General features: G+C 42.2%; 1 protein-coding gene across 1 annotated transcript; it reads left to right on the top strand.

The window, feature by feature from the left end:
* Positions 1 to 229: 229 nt before the first annotated feature.
* Positions 230 to 17,216, top strand: tesk1b (testis associated actin remodelling kinase 1b). Its single transcript, XM_087789601.1, has 11 exons — positions 230 to 368; positions 767 to 1,321; positions 10,560 to 10,681; positions 10,756 to 10,804; positions 10,872 to 11,018; positions 11,694 to 11,776; positions 14,485 to 14,572; positions 14,757 to 14,840; positions 15,268 to 15,354; positions 15,480 to 15,573; positions 15,646 to 17,216. The coding sequence occupies exons 2-11, from the start codon at positions 1,139 to 1,141 to the stop codon at positions 16,692 to 16,694; spliced, it is 1,986 nt and encodes a 661-aa protein (XP_087645727.1). The 5' UTR covers positions 230 to 368; positions 767 to 1,138; the 3' UTR covers positions 16,695 to 17,216.
* The last annotated feature ends 1,072 nt before the right edge of the window (positions 17,217 to 18,288 follow it).

Here is an 18,288-nt window from a genome sequence, read left to right as displayed (position 1 = left end):
TACAGGCACATTAGAGCTTATTAAATTTAAAAAAGCCGAATGATGCTTCATAAAATGAATTTCAAATTTTAAAAAAAACAAGCACAATTAATTTCAGGTGCACCAAAAATGGGGTTGGATAAAAAAATGCCCACCAGGTGTGGGCGATCACGTGATCCGGCGCAGCCACGCCTCCCATAAAGTGCAGCAAAAGTCAACGCGGTCTGTTCTGTCAGTCAGATCCTCTGGACTTGGACTGGACTGGAGGCTCGGGGAGGTAAAACGAAACCACCAGGTGATCCGTGCGTTCGTGGGCGCGCGTGTGTGAAGATGATAAATAAGTAATCCAGTAACCCGAGCACGCGGCTGATCCCGGAGGAGGTCGACAGGTAAGTCAGCGTTTTAGTCTTTTCATTCGCGTCCATTCATGTCTGTGGTCGTCCTTGTGTTTACACACCCGAGAGAGAGAAACAAATATAATTCCCCTTATAGACCCTAGTTGAGGTGATCGAGTCAGAGTCCCAGGTACACAGCACCGCATATCTTATCACCAGATAAGTGTTTTACGATGATTTAATTCCACAGCGACACTGATGCGGAATTTCACAAACCAATCCCCTTCTCCCGAGTTTCTGCTGCCATTTTGAATCGCAGGGTTTTATTATTATTATCATTATAATTATTATTAGGCTGAATTTGACTTTTTAGTCGCGGCTCACGTTTGGCGATTTGGTGACTTTGTACTCAAGTGCCCCCCCTCCCTCCTCCCTCCCTCCTCTCTGCCCAGGTCTCGTTGTGATTGGCTGCCGCGTCCGTGAGGTTGCGAGAGTCCCCTGCTCTGATTGGCTGAGCCAGAGAGGGGGAGAACCGGCCCCTCGGTGCGGGAGCAGCGGCGGCATGAGGGGCGAACTGCGCACTGACTCCGCAGGATGCATCGCTGCAGCGTAGTTTGAGGAAGGAAACTGTTTTTTTTTTGTTTTTTTTTGGGAAAGGATTGTGAGGAGGTTTTGACAGGCGACGCCAGGCCCAAGAACGACTGCGACACTTTTCCTTCTCATCCCAGTGCATCCCCGTGGCCCTGCCGGACATGGGAGATGTAAACAGCCGGGCTGGGTTTTAAAATAAAAACCACCCACTGCCTCGTCTTCATCCGTCCGAGATGGAGCAGGTCGAGTCGGCGCAGAAAGGGGAGGATGAGCCGGCCCTGCATGGCGTCCACGGAACCAACCGGGTCAGACCTTCCTCCTACAGGGCCCTGCGGAGTGCAGTGTCCAGCCTGGCTCGCCTGGATGACTTCACCCGCGAGAAGATCGGAGCCGGGTTCTTCTCCGAGGTGTTCAAGGTGAGTGGAGAAGTGTGTGCACCTGACAGGACTTCAGTCTCCTGGGTTTGTGCGTTCATTTTCAAGACCGAGGCGTATCTATGGCAACCGTTGATGCTGACATTTTTCCAACATCCATCCAGTGTTGAGCTGTTGACCCACATTTTTGTGAGGGATGGACTCTTGTTTTGGTGTGTAATTGTAGAGGCCTGGGTAGATCTGGCGTATGTGAAGGTAACATTACCCCCCATGTCTGCTGTGACCAGTCACCCTCTCCTGTTTGGTGTCTTCGCATGGTCAGAGTTCCTGAACGCCTCATTAGCACCACATCAGAGATCCAACGTGATCCAGGGAACATTGAAACCTCACAACTCAAAAAGGAATTCTTTGATGAAATCGGGTTCCAAATAAGTGAAACTTGTGAACACTTTGTGCACACAATAGTAACACTCAACACAATGATAACACACAACATGTATCTGATTGACAGTTTGCTACACTTGCTGACTTAACCCTTGTTTAATCCACTCTTCACTGTCAGATAATGCATGCATGTGTGTGTGTGTGTGCTCCTGTGATGATGTCACTTGAGATGATTGAATTGATCCGAGTGTCTCCTGATTCAGTTTTGCTCTCTAATTCTCTATTTTCTGCACTGAAACGTACTTAAAATAAAATATAATGAATCATATTAATATACTTTTTTACTCGTAGATAATGATGAAATGAAATCCAAGTGCAGGAATAAGTGACTTTGATATGTTCGGAGTGCATTGTACACTTTTGAGGTCCTTGTCGTTGACTTCTTCTCTCACTGAAGAGTCGTTTTAAAGGGCCGGTCAAGCTGCCCTGTCGCTTTGCCATTTGACTAACTTATGAGCATGCAAATGTCACAGGCTGGCTGTTGATTTAAAAGTGACCTCTTTGAGTTTCCATGGCTGTCACATTAATGATGATTGCTGTCGGAGATGTTGCCCTTTTGCATGGACGAGCGTTGACTTGACTAGTGCACGTACTAGTGCACGTATGCTTTACTCACAGCGCCTCCTTTTGCCAATAAATGAAGCGACTTCAGCTTTTCATGCAATGTTGTAGACAAAGACAGTGGATGCACATGCTAAAAATATTGATGTTTAATTCAAACTCAATATGATGGTAGCAGTTGGAAATGGCACCATTGGTTATCAACAATAAATATTATAGTCTCTATTACTCATGTCTTCTCTGGAAAAAATAAGGTAAGTAAAATTGTTTTTTTCCAATAGCCAGCAATTTTTCATAAACAATAAAAAATAATGCATAAAAAATAAAATAAGAAGAAGAACATAAAGAGAAAGAACAAGATGACACAATCTAAGTCTAAAGATAAAGACAAAGAAAAATAACAAAGACAAAGGATACAAAGACTAACATAGAACAGAACATCCAGATACTTTTACTCCACTCCTGCCCCCGAACTCAGAATTGTACAATTTAATAGCCCGAGGAATGAATGAGTCCCTGAGTCTATTTGTTTTGCACCTGGGTAGGAGCATTCGTGCACTCATTCTGCTTCTCTGCTCACTGATGACAGTGTTCAGAGGATGACTGTCGTCATCCATGATGGACAGTAGTTTGTTCAATGATCTCCTCTCAGCAACTGTCACCAGTGAGTCCAGCTTCATTCCAACCACAGAGCCAGCCCTCCTGATCAACCTGTTGACACTCCTCTTGGACACATTTCCAACCCAACACACCACAGCATAGTACTGGCCCCTCTCCTCTTCACCATCTACACTTCAGACTTCTGCTACAACTCAGAGCTGAGTCTCGTCCAGAAGTATGCTGACGACACTGCCATTGTTGGATGCATCAGGGACAACAGCGAAGACGAGTATAGGAGTCTGATAAGTGACTTTGTGGACTGGAGTGAGAGGAACCACTTGCAGCTGAACACCTCAAAGACCAAGGAGCTGGTCTTGGACTTTGGGAGGTCCAGGACAAACCCATGTCTGGTGTTCATCAGAGGTGACGAGGTGGAGATAGTTGACAGCTATAAGTACCTCGGTGTGTGGATGGACAGTAAACTGGACTGGTCCTGCAATACAGACCATGTATATAAGAAGGTTCAGAGGAGACTGTACTTTCTGAGGAGGCTTCGATCATTTAACATCTGCAAGAAGCTCCTCAGCATGTTCTACCAAAAATGAATTGAATATCCATAATCTTTTGCATCGTGGCTCAGACAAGACCAAAATTTCATTTATGCTGTATGTCTTAATACATGCATATTTGACAATAAAAGAACTTGACTTGACACTTAAAGGCAAATTAACAGAGAATGTGTTTTTTCAGATGGACGTTCAATTTGAGTCAATATTGGCCTTGTTATCACGGAGCATCCGGAGTCATATTTTGTCCTTATTGACAAGTTTGTGAACAGACCCGAGCACAGTTGGGTTGCTCTGCAGGACGTTACATACGTACACATTTTCCCCCGACTTTTATTGTACTGGCACATTTGAAATGGTTTGCCACCTAACCCTAACCAACGAAAGCCGTTCAAACTTGAACCACAAAAATGAGTATCAGCTGCAGATGACGGAGTAAGAGTTCAGTCGACAGCTGCTACTTTTGTCTCTGCACCGTTGTCTTCTTAACCTTCACATGATAAAGGTAAAAGTTGGATTTTTTTTTAAGCACGTTATTTTCTAATACATTTTAATTAATCTTGATCAAAATATCCATAATTATTTTAAAAATATTGAATCATAAAGTTCAAGAATGAACATTAAAGGATTAAAGCGATTCAAACTTCACTTATTTTCTTCTCACCCTCATGTCGACTAAGGGTTGGGATTATTTTCAGTAATTCGTTCCATTCAATGGAGTCGATGACAAAAATGTATGTCCATTAAAATGAAGCAAATGGCATTCGGTTGTCTTTTTATATTCATTTTTTATTAAGAAACTTATATTTTGTGTAATTTGTTAAAAGAGAATGTGTATATAAACATTTTCTTTATGAATATTTTCGTTCTACCGCACTTTAGAAATAAAAAAGTGAACTACAAGTTTACCATCAGGCATTCTTGTTTCCGCTCGCAAAACGTACAGCAATAAATTGTTGACTAATTGGTTGGTAGGTACGTGTAATTTGTTGACCGTGCGGATGTTTCCTGTGACCCGCTCAGGGTGTCCTGCCTCTTTCCCCCATGTATCTGGGGAAAGGCTCCTGCCCTTTAACCTTCGGAATTCCTGGATAAAGAAGATGAACGTAAATGAGTCATTGAAGGAATCATGACAGCAGCACCATTGATGTTATGCTTGGGTCTAATCTGAGGACTGGTGTGAACTGATGTTGAGGAGGTAGAAAATGTGTAGAAAAATGAGTCAAACATTTGTAACCTGTGCAAGTTTAGACTCCTGTCAATAAAGTCACTTTGTGCTCGTGGACATTTTAGTGTGGTGGTGGAATGGATCGACCTGTGCCGACTTGACTCTCTTCCTTCACTACTCGAGTCCTGACCTGCTTGCTAGTATTCAGCCTTTGTTTATGTTTGGTTCTGCTGCATATGAATTAGAAAGTGCAGACCATGTGTCGAGGCTTGTTGACTTGTATCGCCACCAACTGGACCGCAGATCAAAATAGAAGTGTTGAGCAAGAGTTGCGCAACGATCGTGTGTTGCTTTTGTTTTCACTGTGTTTACCATGTTTTTCACTGGTTCCCAAAATAATTCCATACTTTGATTTCTTCACCCACTTCACCTTTTTTTTAACAGAAAAGATATGAATTATTATTATAAGGTTATTTTTATCTTCTGTAATGTGAAAAGTAAAACTCATCTAATTATTTGAGAAGTATGTTAAAGGTAGTTGGATGAAAACTATTTACTTTATTCCTGAAAATACTCTTTAGACCTTGATTAAAATAATATGAACAACATAAAAATAGTTAAGAAAGAGATTAATCTTTTTCTTTGTTTCTTTTTTCTATTTGTGTTGTTGATGTTAAACTGTATCTGTAAGTAAACTTATCAAAGTAAAGACTAGTCATTCATTAAGTAAAATGTATTTTCTCTTGACTCTATAGAGCCGCTGTTAATATATATTATTGTGTTACTGTGTCTTCTAGAATAGGCAGATATTGCTCCCTTGTGTTGAACTGCATCTCCTCAGTCTTGCTTTTGACACTGCAGGGTTTTTTTTAGCATTTGTATCGACACTGATGTTACGTTTAAAGCACAACCTTGACGGCTCATTCACCTCAATGTGAATTAAAGGGAGAATATATATAAATGAATGAATGAATAGCTCCAAGGAACAGAGCGTTTTGCATATATTGCACATTTGTAGTGAATCTTTCTAGACTGAGGGAGGAAACCAGAGTGTCTAGAGCACATCTAGAAATCAAACGGGTGACTTTCTTCCAGCAAGGCAACAGCACCAACCATTTGATTTTGCCTTTAACCAAATGATTCCCTCAGTGGCTCAGGTACCAAGTCTTGGTTTGACCTCCTAGGAGATGGCTTCACACGCCCTTGCGTCTCATCTCGTGCTCCCTCACTGACGGAGCTGGACCACACAGAGTGGGACCTCCGTGATGACTCACTGCTCCTCCCGTCTTGGTTCTGTGCCACGCTATCAGACCCTGGTGATTCACACTTTCTGACGTTTGTTACCCGACTTGGAGGGAAGCTTGTAAGGCTTATCGCTTTGAGTCGATCTGTTTTGGGTAATTTGAAGGTCGACCCCCACTGAGGAAACCACTCTTGCAGTCCCTGCTTCGTCCTGATCCACTTGCATGTCATCTCAGGCTGCAATAATTGTGAAGCTGACAAGAGTCATTCACTGAGAAACTAATTTGCAGTTTAATGATAATTGCAAATGGGAAAATGTTAAATGGCCACATGTCCTTTTGCAGCTGTCAAGAGCTGAATGTCATGAATTTGACATTCATGTTGCATGTTTATAACATTTATAGTATTAGGGATGTGCATTGGCAAGAAGCTGGCCATACAATACGCATCACGATAAAGGGATAACGATACAATTTGTTGTGCAACTGAAGGAGCAAGGATATATTTGTAGTATTGTCTGAGTACTTGACTTTGTCTTTGAAGAATTTACAGACCACATGACTCTTGATGAAGTCATACCTGCTACGATTTTTTTTTGAAACCAAAATATGTAAAATGGTTTCTATAAAAAGCTTTTGAGTTCTACTGTATCCTCTCGTTCTCGGTCATTGCCGGGATCTCACAGGATTCAATAGTTCCTTTGGAGGAAGCGAGTTGACTTGAATATATATATTTGGGACAGGAAGTAGCACAGGTTGATATTGCATTGTCATTTTCATTATTTTATTAACAAGACTATGTTCTATCGTGTATTCACGTCGTCGAAGAAGTCAGAATTCTTTACCAGCAGCAGGTTCCATTTTGGAATTGAGTTTTAGTCACTAGAATCTAGCGTGTCAATGAAGTGTAAATATGTATTGTGGATTTTCATTTTCTATTGCAAATACTTCCATCATAGTTTCTGTTTTGCACTTCTTGAGCCCTGATGTCCACTTCTGCTGTGTTATTCATCAAAGATTAAGAGCAGTTGAACACACAACTGTGTGATACTCTTAAGGTTGTTTGTGTGTTTGTATGTTGCAATAGAATGCATCCCACCTCTCAGTCACGTGACTCGCTCTGCAGAGCTTGTTAATATTGACACTTCATTGCCCGAGAGTGCGTTGAGCCACATATCCCACTCTTGTGTGATTATTCTAAGTCTTCCACAGCGGTGGGCAATAATCTGTGCCGCCTCGCTCTCCTTGGAAAGCGTTCCACATTTGTGACCCCCCGCTTCAGGGATTTGCTTCCGTTCCATTACAAGAGTATTAGTCCGATCTGCCCCTGATGTCGGACAAAATGCTGCAAAATATTAACGTTCCACTCATTCCAGTGGTGTTAGAGAGGAATTTTGATACTACACAATGGATTTACAGCAACTTAAGTTTCAGTCGTGGATAAGGCTGCTTGAATCGGGCCGAACAGGTTTAGCAGATTTAGCGTCCTGGTGTTACTTATTGAAAGTCAAACAGAGATTCCGCCATCATAAGTGCATTATGTAAACTCATTATTTCAGAATTACAGAGGCTTATGTTGCCAAGTTTCACATGGAAAAGATTATTTTATTATTAATAATTCCAGGCATTATTAATCGTGGAGGGAATTTCCTCTGCTGTGCTGTATAAATGGATTAGAAAGGGAAAATGCTTTTCAATATGGTGTTCTGTGTGTGATTATTTCAAGCTGTCAAAGGACATTTTCTAGCATAACATAACAGGCACACGCCTCCTTAATGTCAGATTTTATGAACAGATGGTGACCTTAGGCCTGCTAATGGAAGCTAGTAAATAACCCATCATGTCTATACTGCACACAATTTTCCTACAATTAAAAGCAAGATGTCATGAGAACCACACTTAATAAATATTAATAAATGAAGCAAGACACAAATGGCTTCCTCCTTGTATGAGAAAGAGAGTTGAAAGGGAGGCGACTTATATGGCAAAAAATATATGTACAAAACCAGGATATAGTTGTAGTTTATTAATCAAACATTTCCTTTAATATTCGGTTTATTCAAAGATCCTCAATGGGAATCTTAAAGGAACTGTTGACAATATAAATTGACACTTTATATTTCGGCAATTGGTTTGTAAACTGTCTTTAAATGTATTTTTGACGGAAAATAAATATTCAAATAAAGGAAAGGGACAAAAATCAAAGAACATGGACAGAGGTTATTTGGAGTTCAGTTAGAAACTAGTAATATATCATTATTCTCACCTCCATAAGGACCTGATAAAATAAAGTCATGGGGTCCTCGGACCACACATTGTTAAGGTCTCTGAGCATCCAAATGTTGGACGGTGAAAGGTGGGGCTCACTTTCTCACCCTGCAGATCCTCCTCATGCTTCTTACCAAGTGTCGCTCAACCTGGTCGGACCTTCGTCTATCGACAGACGCCGCAGGAAGCTCGTGACCTTTTCTTGTGCCGACAGCAGCACTTTTCAAGGCAGAGCACGCCTGAAGGAGGGCGACGAAGGGTGTGTTGCTGCATGCGCCGACACGCCTGAAACGCATTTTCTGCTTTTTGTCTTTCTGCATCAGGTGCTAATCTTTTATCGCGGCGTCGACATTCCAGCTGTGGAGATGACCCTCTTGCTCGAGAGCCTGTTGGCGAAGCACTGAACGAACGCACGCGGTGAAGAAATTACACTTGAGCCCTTTATTGAGTCTGGCTTTGAGCTAATGACAGGTGTTGAGCGTCTTGGAGCCTGAGAACAGTTAAGGCAAACAGTCTGGTCAAGCAGTGATTCTGTCGTGTGTGTGTGTATAAGCTGCAGCATCAGCACGTCTGTAGTGCGGCTGAGTAATGGTGCGTGTCTGGCTCGTAGATGCAGAGCAACAAACATGTAAATCATCATCGAGTGGAGAGAACGTGCAGCGAATGATCAAGATCTGGAGGGAGATATGGTTGCTGTTGCTGTACAGTGGGATTTACATGTGCAGGCCTGCAGAATTCCCAGATTGATGCTTATTGACCGCCTATTAAAGGAAGTGTGTGTGTGCTGGTGGGATGACTCCCTGCACTCTCGCCCGGTCTCTAATAGACTCTGTGGCTTTCTCTTCTCCACTCCGGTCTGTGCCGTTCATCTCAGCTATGACTCGACACATTGGCCTCCCAAAGCTTTCCTGAAATACTAGAACCTTGTCTTTCATTAACTTGCTATCCATCCATCCATCCATGAGGAGTTCACAGAACCATAGCTCGTCCGTGTGCCCCAGGACTTCCTCCACTAACGTCTCACCATCCAGACGTCCATTTTTAAACATATACTTGTAAAATTGTTAATTCACTGTAGGTCCATAAATCAAAACTAAATTAAATAAATTCTCCGTCCATATGAAAGGTCCAGGTCTGCATATAATCCAAGTCTTATCAAATTTCTCTCGACTATTGGAGAGACCGTTCTTTAATTTCTCCAGTTGCAGTAAGAAGCTTCCTGGCCCACTTCTTAAATGATGGATGTTTATCTGACTTCCACTGCAGCAGAGCAAATCTTCAAGCCTTCAAAGAGGAAAGGGATGGACTTCATCAAATCTTCATTACAGATTTATCTGGGTGTGAAGAATCTTCTAAATGGCTGAGAATATCACCAGGGAAAAGTCAAAGTATTCACCATATTCTTCATTCATTCATTCAGGCTTGTCTTTATTTTCTACTTCACCAGCCTTTCATGGATGAGACAAACCGTTCTCGTCTTCCAATCCATCCTTCTCTTTTCTCTCTCCTGGTCAAGTCATTGTCATCTCATGATCTTATTTCCAAACTTTACTTCAATTCTCCTGTTTGTTGTTGAATTGATAAAATATGTTCAGTCATTGTTTTGTCCTTTGAGAATTTAATTTGAGACATTATGGTTCCTCTGAATCTCTGGTGTTTTATTAAATGGCTAAATCATTAAAATGCTCATTAACACAAACATGAAAAATGCTCATTTTTTTTGTTGGACAATTTCATCTTTTTTTTTATCCATGCATGATGAAGACGTTCACTTTTCTCCTTCACATTATCACTTGATCCCTCTTGTGTCAAGTCCACAGTATTGATCACTTTGTAAAAGATTTCTAAAACCTCACTGAATGTGAGCTGATAAAGCATGTCAACGCTAGTTAATCAATATAAACTCTGATTAATTAATGACTTATCAAATAGGGATTTGTTTTCAGGAGCTGTCGATCATTAACGTTTCCTTTTATAAGCTTAAGAAATCATCTTGTGTTAAGTGGAAAATGTGACAAAACTGAATTCTAAAGTTGATTTGTTACACATCGACCTCCAAAAGCCCCATTTGACACGTTCTGTTCCATCAATATTCTGTTTTGTGTCGTTCACATACTGTAAGTATCACATTGGTGAGTTGTACACTCGTACACACACTCCTCTGAGCTCCATTGTGACTGAGGATTTATGGCTCCTGTTTTCAGTTGTGTGCAAACCTCGTAGCTGCAGGGGAAACATCTCTTCACCTCCGTGCCAGACGGCGCTCTTTAGCAGCGACTGGTTGGACGAGAAAGGCTGCCAACACAAACACACAGTTACCCGCCTAATGTTTTTATAGGCAGACTTCAGTTGGCCTACAAATGATTTCTCTGCCTCTGATCAGGACAATGTCGTGTGAGTCCTTCATGAACTCATCCATGGATGTTTCGCAGGTGCAGCACCGTGTGTCGGGTCAGGTGATGGCGCTGAAGATGAACATCCTGGACACCAACAGAGCCAACATGCTGAAAGAGGTCCAGCTCATGAACCGACTTTCGCATCCCAACATCCTCAGGTAGCAGATGAGAAACTGCATTCACAGCTTGTGTATGGAATTTAAAATGTGTCTGGTGTTATGTGTGTGTGCAGGTTCATAGGCGTGTGTGTCCATGAAGGGCAGCTGCACGCCCTCACAGAGGTGAGTTGAAAAGGATGAGGGGATGAAAAAAAAGAAAAGGTTTCTGACATTTGTCTGGTCTGCCCAGTACATCAATGGAGGGAACCTGGAGCAGCTGTTGGACAGCGAGGTGTACTTGTCGTGGAGCGTTCGCCTCAGTCTGGCCCTCGACATCGCCCGCGGGCTGCAGTACCTGCACAGCAAGGCCGTCTTCCATCGGGACCTCACCTCCAAGGTGATGCACAATAACGGACTCATCATCGGCAGCAATGGTCACTGACTCGTACACTTTCCCCACCTCGCTCGCTTCACAAGTTCCTGCTGTTAAAGCCTTTTTTCTTTTCTTTTTTTAAATCATCGAGATGTTCTTCACGGAACCGTGAAGGCAATAGAAATCCTTGTTAATCGTCCAGCTGTGGCATCAGACACGACTCTTAAAATGACATTCTATGAATAGAACATACAAATACAATACAATACAAAATTAAATGTAGAGATTTTGGCACGATTATCTTAAAATAAATAAATGCATGAAAAATACGACAGAGGCTGCAAATACATATTTATTAAAACAAAATTTCAAAACAAACGTTTCAATAGGATAACGTCTCAAAGTTTATTTATAAATAAAAGTGAAAATATGAGTAAATGAATACAAGAAACCTTGTATAAATAACTTTTTATTTTAGTCTAAAACAATATAACAGTATTATTGTATATTCTATCTGTTTCTCTCTTTGGATCATGGGCGACCACAACAAAACGATGCTTCATGACCGTCCACCTGTGCTGTGTTTACCGTACTTGCTGTAAAATATTTGACTTGTGTAATAATGAGCCCTTGTTGACTGTTTTTTGTCAGCTTAGAGTTCCGTTCTGCATAGCAACCCGTGTTTGTGTGACTCCTCAGAACTGCCTGGTGCGCTGGGAGGGCTCCGTGTGCTCCGTGGTGGTCGGAGACTTCGGCCTGGCCGAGAAGATCCCAGATCACAGGTCAGTTTGTTTCGCTCAAACCTCCCTCTGCGCCGGCTGATTAGATAAGTCACGCTCAATAAAATACATTCCTCAGCTGCTCTCTGTAAACTTCACGCTCTATTTCAACAAGCAAAGTTCAGACTGACGACGCAAACACTCGGAGCCATGTCATAAAGTTAAAATACAAGTTTGTGCCGCCTCTTTAAACCTGCGCCGTGGAATTATTGAGGGAGAATGAGAAGCATATTTAGTCTTGGCTGCAGTGATTCACTTCCTCTGTCTTGTTTCTTCCTCTTTTTTTCTACCGTGAAGTCGTTTATGTGAAATATTTGATTTACCTGTTGACGGAACCACTGCTTGTCAATGTCACGGAGCTTGATTCATTACGTCTCTTTTCCTTCACCTGTTCAGGTCTGTCGTGGTTCATGTTAACAAACAAAAATGATTTTAATAATCAAGTTCAGAGTCGCAGAAGAATCGATGCAACACAGAACCACACGTGACTGTATTCATCAACATAAAACTGATCATTTAGAAATGTTTCTGACGGCAAATGTTTTTTTTTTTTTTTTTATTCTACCATTCTTTCATAAATAAATTCTAAATATAACTTCTTTTTTTTAATTCGGCTAGTTTTTTATCTTCATCAAAGTAACTGAAAGAAAATCAAATGTTTGTTTTAAATCAATAATTTTATGTTACCTGTTTTGGACATGCAATTTACATATAAAAAATAATATAACCTTAATATATTCTTTGATTTTATCAGTGTTATTCGGAAGAAAAGATGCGAAACAGTTTAGCCAAAACTCTTCTGAGGGGAGGAAATTGGAAAACTTTCAAATGCAGAGCTTTGCCTTCTGGCTCAGCTCTTCCACAGGACAGGCAGACATCCTTGTAAATAAGGTGTCGTCTCCAATCAAACTCTGGAGTTATTTGGCCAACAATCCTTGAAGAGTGGAGCTGCACCACAGCCTGGGGGAGACCCACACTGATCCTGGTGCCACCGTCTGTGGAATTCCCCCTGAAACTGGAAATATTGATGATGGGATTCCACTGTCGGATTAACCCACATTCCTGTGGCCGTCTCTGAAGACGAGCAGCTCCACGGCTCACACACCAGTTGCTTACTCAAGTTTAATTACACATTTGTACGTTGTTTTTTTTTTAATGCTCCATGTTGGTTGAAAGCTGCTGTGTTCCGTCTGATGAGCAGTTTGTATAAAAGCCTTCATCACTGCTGACTCCATTAAAGACAAATCACTTAATGAGAGAAATTAACAGGCGTTCCGCATCAGGCCAGCTGCGACGTGTCCTCACACACTCGTCTTCTCTCTGTGAGACGACTCAGGTCTGTCTGCTCTCCTCTGGTTAATGCCTTCATACTTTTCTACTGGAGGGAATTTGTGTTGCAAAATATTAGAATATGTGTAGCTGTTCGTCTAATGTGCGTCTAAGTCAGTTTACAATCTCTTCCCTGACCTCATTTGAAGAACCTTCACATTAAAAGCATTACGTTCTAAATGGATAATTATAATTTATGTTTTGGTTCTATTTAAAATATATAATCTGTTATTCTGGGAGGACAAACCCATGGTATGTTGTATGTGATTGTTATACTGGGAAGATCTGAGCTTTTTTTAATCCTCTAGACCTTGAAAATGGGTTCAAGTGATTTTTAAGATGTAGCCATTAGCTCAAAGCAATTTTTTGAAATGCTCCTTTTCTTTCTCTATAAATAAATACTATTTTTTTTCTTTATATAAACAATACATTTTCTCATGTTAGTTGATCATTATCAAATGACATTTTTTTTTTTATCATGTACTATTTTTTTTTTTTTGTAAGTAAGTAAGTAATTTTTATTTGTATAGCACTTTTCCAGACCAGGGTCACAAAGCGCTTAAACAATCAAAACAATATTCAATAAATTGTAAATATTCAATATATTGTATACAAAAGGCGACGAATGAACCACTGGCTCCTGGTCTGACATTGTTGTAAATGTGTTTTAGTAGCTGAACATGTTCCACATCATCTTTTAAAAGTCGTCGCATAAGTGAAATCTGTTAACACTTTTTTAGTTCTTCCTTCACAGGCCATAATTGTGTTTGTTTATTTGCATTCAGGCAGCAACGGAGCTCAAAAGCTGCTGTTTGCTCTCCGTCACTAGCAGCTGCTCGCTTGTGTTTTTAATCTTTCCCTCAAGGTCGTGTTTGCGTTTTTTGATTCAGTGCAACAGTGAAGCATCCTGTCGCAGCTTGTTCAGAGGTCGGCCGCGTTGACAGGCCTTCTCAATAGTTTTTATTGGAACGCCATCACCGTGGCATGAGAGACGGGAGTAAAGAAGGGAGCGACGGAGGTGAAGAAGGATTTAGGAGCAAACTTCCTAATATGGTCAAAATGATCTGACCTTCTGCTTGATTTGTCATGAACCTTCAGGACATGTATTGCTGCAATTTGAGTCCTCTCTAAATGGGTTTAAGAATAGTCACCATGATTGAAGCCATTAGTTTATTTTATTTTCAAACAATTTTTCTGTTTCCCCTTTTCAAGCAGAACTGAGCTTTTCAAACAGTAAATGGTGCATTTTTCAGCCTAATATTTATATCTTACCCTGAATTTTAGTGATATTAAAATGTGTTTAATTATCATTTACTTGGTTTGAATTAAGGTTTTTTTATTTTCTAATGTTTGATTATATTTTAAATTTTCTTCTGCAACAGTGGAACAGACGTGGAGCGTCTGGCTGTGGTTGGCTCCCCCTACTGGATGGCCCCGGAGGCGCTCCGAGGAGAGTTTTACGATGAAAAGGCAAGTTTTTTTCCACTCATCTCGGTTTTATACCAACATGTTTGGTTGCAATTTGAGTCCTGCTTCTGAATGTAAGAAAATCGTTCCAAATATTTCCCTGACTTTTGTTCTCTCTTACATACATTAAATGATCTTTAATAAACCATTACTGTGTATAACCATTTTTTTAAACCATTCTTTTTAGGTGGATGTATTTGCATATGGGATTATTTTGTGTGAGATTATTGCAAGAATTCAGGCCGACCCCGACGTCCTGCCGCGTACTGAGGTAAAGAATAAAATCCTCTAAAATATTTTTCAGATAATAGTTTTGGTCTTGGATACTATTTGATACCACATTTAATTTAAATAAAGTTACATTAGTGACGCCATCTTTTGTTTCTGGTCTTTTATCAGCTGTAAATCTAAATATATAAACCAAGTTTAATATAGAAAACCAACTATTGGGTTGTGGTTTGATACAATTATTAGTCAGAGCTGAGAGAAGGTTCTATTATAAATGAAAGCTTAAAAAAAAGAAGTAATGGGTTTATGTTTGTTTTAACATACTAAAATAATAATTTACACACGTATATATATTTAAGACAAGGTTATAAAGCTGCATTTGAAAGACGTTATGGCTCACCCTAGTGGTTGTTTATGGGCACTGCAGACTCGCCTCAAAACTTGCATATCATGGGATTAATTTTTTGCAGGACTTTGGACTCGACGTGGAGAACTTTCAGCAGATGGTGGGAGACTGTCCTAACTACTTCCTGGATCTGGCAGTTTCCTGTTGCAATGTAAGACACAAACGCATTTCTCTCCAACACCATGTGTGTCAAACTAAAGTCAATAATAATATCCAGTATATAAGTGGAAAAGTGAAAATGAAAGTTAAGAAAACTTGTCGCTCTGCTCTTGACAGATGGAGGCGAAGCTCCGCCCATCGTTCTCCCAGATCGTGCTGGACGTGGAGCAGCTGCAGACGGAGAGAAAACGCACAGAGGCGTCCGTCAAAGGTGAGTCCAGAATACTTTGAGTCCAGAATACTTTGAGTCTTACGTTTACCTGACGAGTCTTTTTCGCCGCAGCCCGCTCGTCGGTTCTCGGCCCCCTGCGGAGACGCTCCAGCCACGCAGACCCGCGCATCAACCGCAGCAAGTCCGACCTGGTCCACCCCCCGGAGGCGTCCCCCTCGCGCACCCTGGCGCACCCCACCAGGGTGAACCCCTTCTCCCGGCGCGAGGACCTGAAGGGCGGGAAGATCAAGCTGTTCGACACGCCCAGCAAGTCGGTCATCTCGCTGACCTTCGCCCTGCCGTCGCCCCCGGACTCCTGCGACGACTCCTCCGAGGTGGACGGCGGCGGCCTGGCCAGGAGGCACCGGCGCTGCCACTCGCTGCCGTGCACGCCCCCGCCTCACCTCACCGCCACGCGGCGGACGCTCCTCTCGGACGAGGGGTCCCAGTCCGAGGTGGACTCTGTCAGGATGAACAGTTCCGGCATGGAGGAGAGTCAGTTGGGCGAGGAAAGCTGGAGCTGCCAGGAGGGCGACTCTGGACTTCCTGCTTCTTTCCAGCACCTGTCGCTGGACCTGCAGGACCAGGAGGAGGAGAAGGAGGAGGAGGAGCCCATGGACTGCACCAGCTCCCCAGACACTCAAAATGGCGGCTCATCCCGCTACTTTAAACTCTTCCCTGATGAGTTGGACTCGGTGTCCCCCTCCTCCAACGGCTGGAGGTCCGACACCCCCCCTCGCCTGGCTCCCCTCGACAACAAGGTCATCGTCAACGTCCCCCCGGGGTTGGGCGCCCTTCCCAGCACCATCAACAACAACGGTTTCCACTCACTGCCGCGGGACCCCGCCGGCCCGTCTCCCTTCGGCTCCGGCAGCGGTCAGTCTCTGGACCAGGAGGAGGTCATCTCCTGCTCCGGCTGCTGCCTGGCCGGCCTGCGCTTCCCCTCGGTGTGTCTCAGAACTCCGCCCAGTATGAACTCCTACAAGAACCTCAACGGCGAGCACCCCACCTCCCGCCGGCTGCTGTGCCAGTCGTCCAAGGGTCCGCCCCCCTCTCCCACCCCGACCAACACCACCGCCAGCCTGGAGCCGGGTCTCGCCCTCATGGGGGCCAGGACATAAACTTTTTAAGTGGCCTCTCGTTATATTTGCACAGAACCGTCCTGCAGCAATACCTGCTTTTTTTTTGTTCCTCTTGTTTTTGTGCAAATGTTTCCTCGCACTCAGGCTGTGTGCTGTGGCGCCCTCTGCTGGGCTGAGGGTGACACAGCAGCTGTTAAGCTTGCTTGACCGGAAACTGTCCAGCATGGAAACACCTGGTCATTGAGTGTTGACCGTGCTGATTCGGGGAATGTCGAACCTTTGTATTTATGTTGCGATGAATTGAAATGTCTTTGGTGCTGTTTGCACTGATCCGGGGCTGGATGGTGCACTGATATGTGCGCGTGTGCATGCGTGTTCACCACGTTCCCTTCTTTCTGTTGGTCTGTTTCATTTGCCTGGTGAAGCACTTTGACTGTATTACTACTGTTATTACACCAACTCTTATCATTATGACGTTTGAGAATGGATGGTCAGAGACCTGCTGAAGAGATATTCTTATTTAAATATGGAATTAAATAAAAACATAGAATGCAAGATCAAGTCGTTCAGTGTCATGAGTATCAATGTGTCGCATGTGACCAGAATGATGACGGTTATTTTGGGTGCAGCAATTCAACTGTATTTATTGTTAGCCTTTTATTTCACATTTTCTGTTAATATGTGCACAGCATTGAGGACTGCTCCCTGACAATGATGCCTTAGTTAAAGCATGCACTTCACAACACGCACATGAAGTATCATTGATCCCAATGTGCTGTGAAGCCAGGTGGAACTCACTTGCAAAACACACACACATTTACATATGATGCATGGATCCATACAGGCCCATGTATCATTACCGTTTTAATTACGTTTTCCTTTACCCCTTATTTATTTTATATTAGTAAATATACATGTATATTTATTTTGCTAACACAAATACCATTATATTGAGGTAATGAGCCCAATAAATAATTTCTTTTTTTTCCTTTTAATCCTTGAATTCAAACCAAAGCAAAAAGAACATTTCTTTAAAAAAAAAAAGAAAATCAATTGTTGTCCGTCTGTTTTAAAAGCAGAAAATTATATGACGAATAAACTATATTTGAAAAATTAATTACTTGTAGAAGTATAATTTAAATGGCTCTTTTGTTTGTTTACATTCACATAATAATCATATGAATAAAAGGATATTCTTATAATCAATAGCATCATTAGTAAAATTGTCTCATGAGGGTCAATCGCAACATTCAAAAGTTCAAGATGATCTATAACAGAAACTGACAGAAAAAATAAAATCTGATTATCTGTTTAACAGTTGAGAACTTTTTGTTCAGCCCCAAAATATAAACTTGATGTTGAAACGTTTTAATTGTGATTCCTTATGTTCCTCCTTTACATGTTCTCGTCCTTCCAGACTCTAATCAGATTACACTCGATCCTCTCTCTTACAAAATACCAAGACTTCAATTAAATCCTTCTCTCCACCCCTTGAACCATCGCCCGCAATCCCCCCTGCAGTCGTCAACCCGTCCTGTGCAGAGCAGAGCTCGCCTGCCTCCGGTCGTCATGGTCACCGCAGGTGCAACAGTCTGCAGGTGGTCTTCACTGCTGTGGGTGTGGATGATGCTGC

This window comes from Callionymus lyra, chromosome 4 (genome assembly GCF_982586985.1).
Source record: "Callionymus lyra chromosome 4, fCalLyr1.hap1.1, whole genome shotgun sequence".
Classification (NCBI taxonomy): Eukaryota; Metazoa; Chordata; class Actinopteri; order Syngnathiformes; family Callionymidae; genus Callionymus; species Callionymus lyra.
Note: the sequence above shows the minus strand (reverse complement) of the source record. Positions and strands in the feature narration are given on the sequence as shown.

What these genes read in the sequence shown, in the direction of transcription:
- tesk1b (XM_087789601.1), top strand. Translation starts at nt 1,139, where the DNA reads ATGGAGCAGGTCGAGTCGGCGCAGAAAGGGGAGGATGAGCCGGCCCTG. An exon ending in TCGCATCCCAACATCCTCAG is followed by an intron (nt 10,682 to 10,755) that starts GTAGCAGATGAG and finishes GTGTGTGTGCAG; the next exon opens with GTTCATAGGCGTGTGTGTCC. An exon ending in CACAGAGGCGTCCGTCAAAG is followed by an intron (nt 15,574 to 15,645) that starts GTGAGTCCAGAA and finishes TTTTCGCCGCAG; the next exon opens with CCCGCTCGTCGGTTCTCGGC.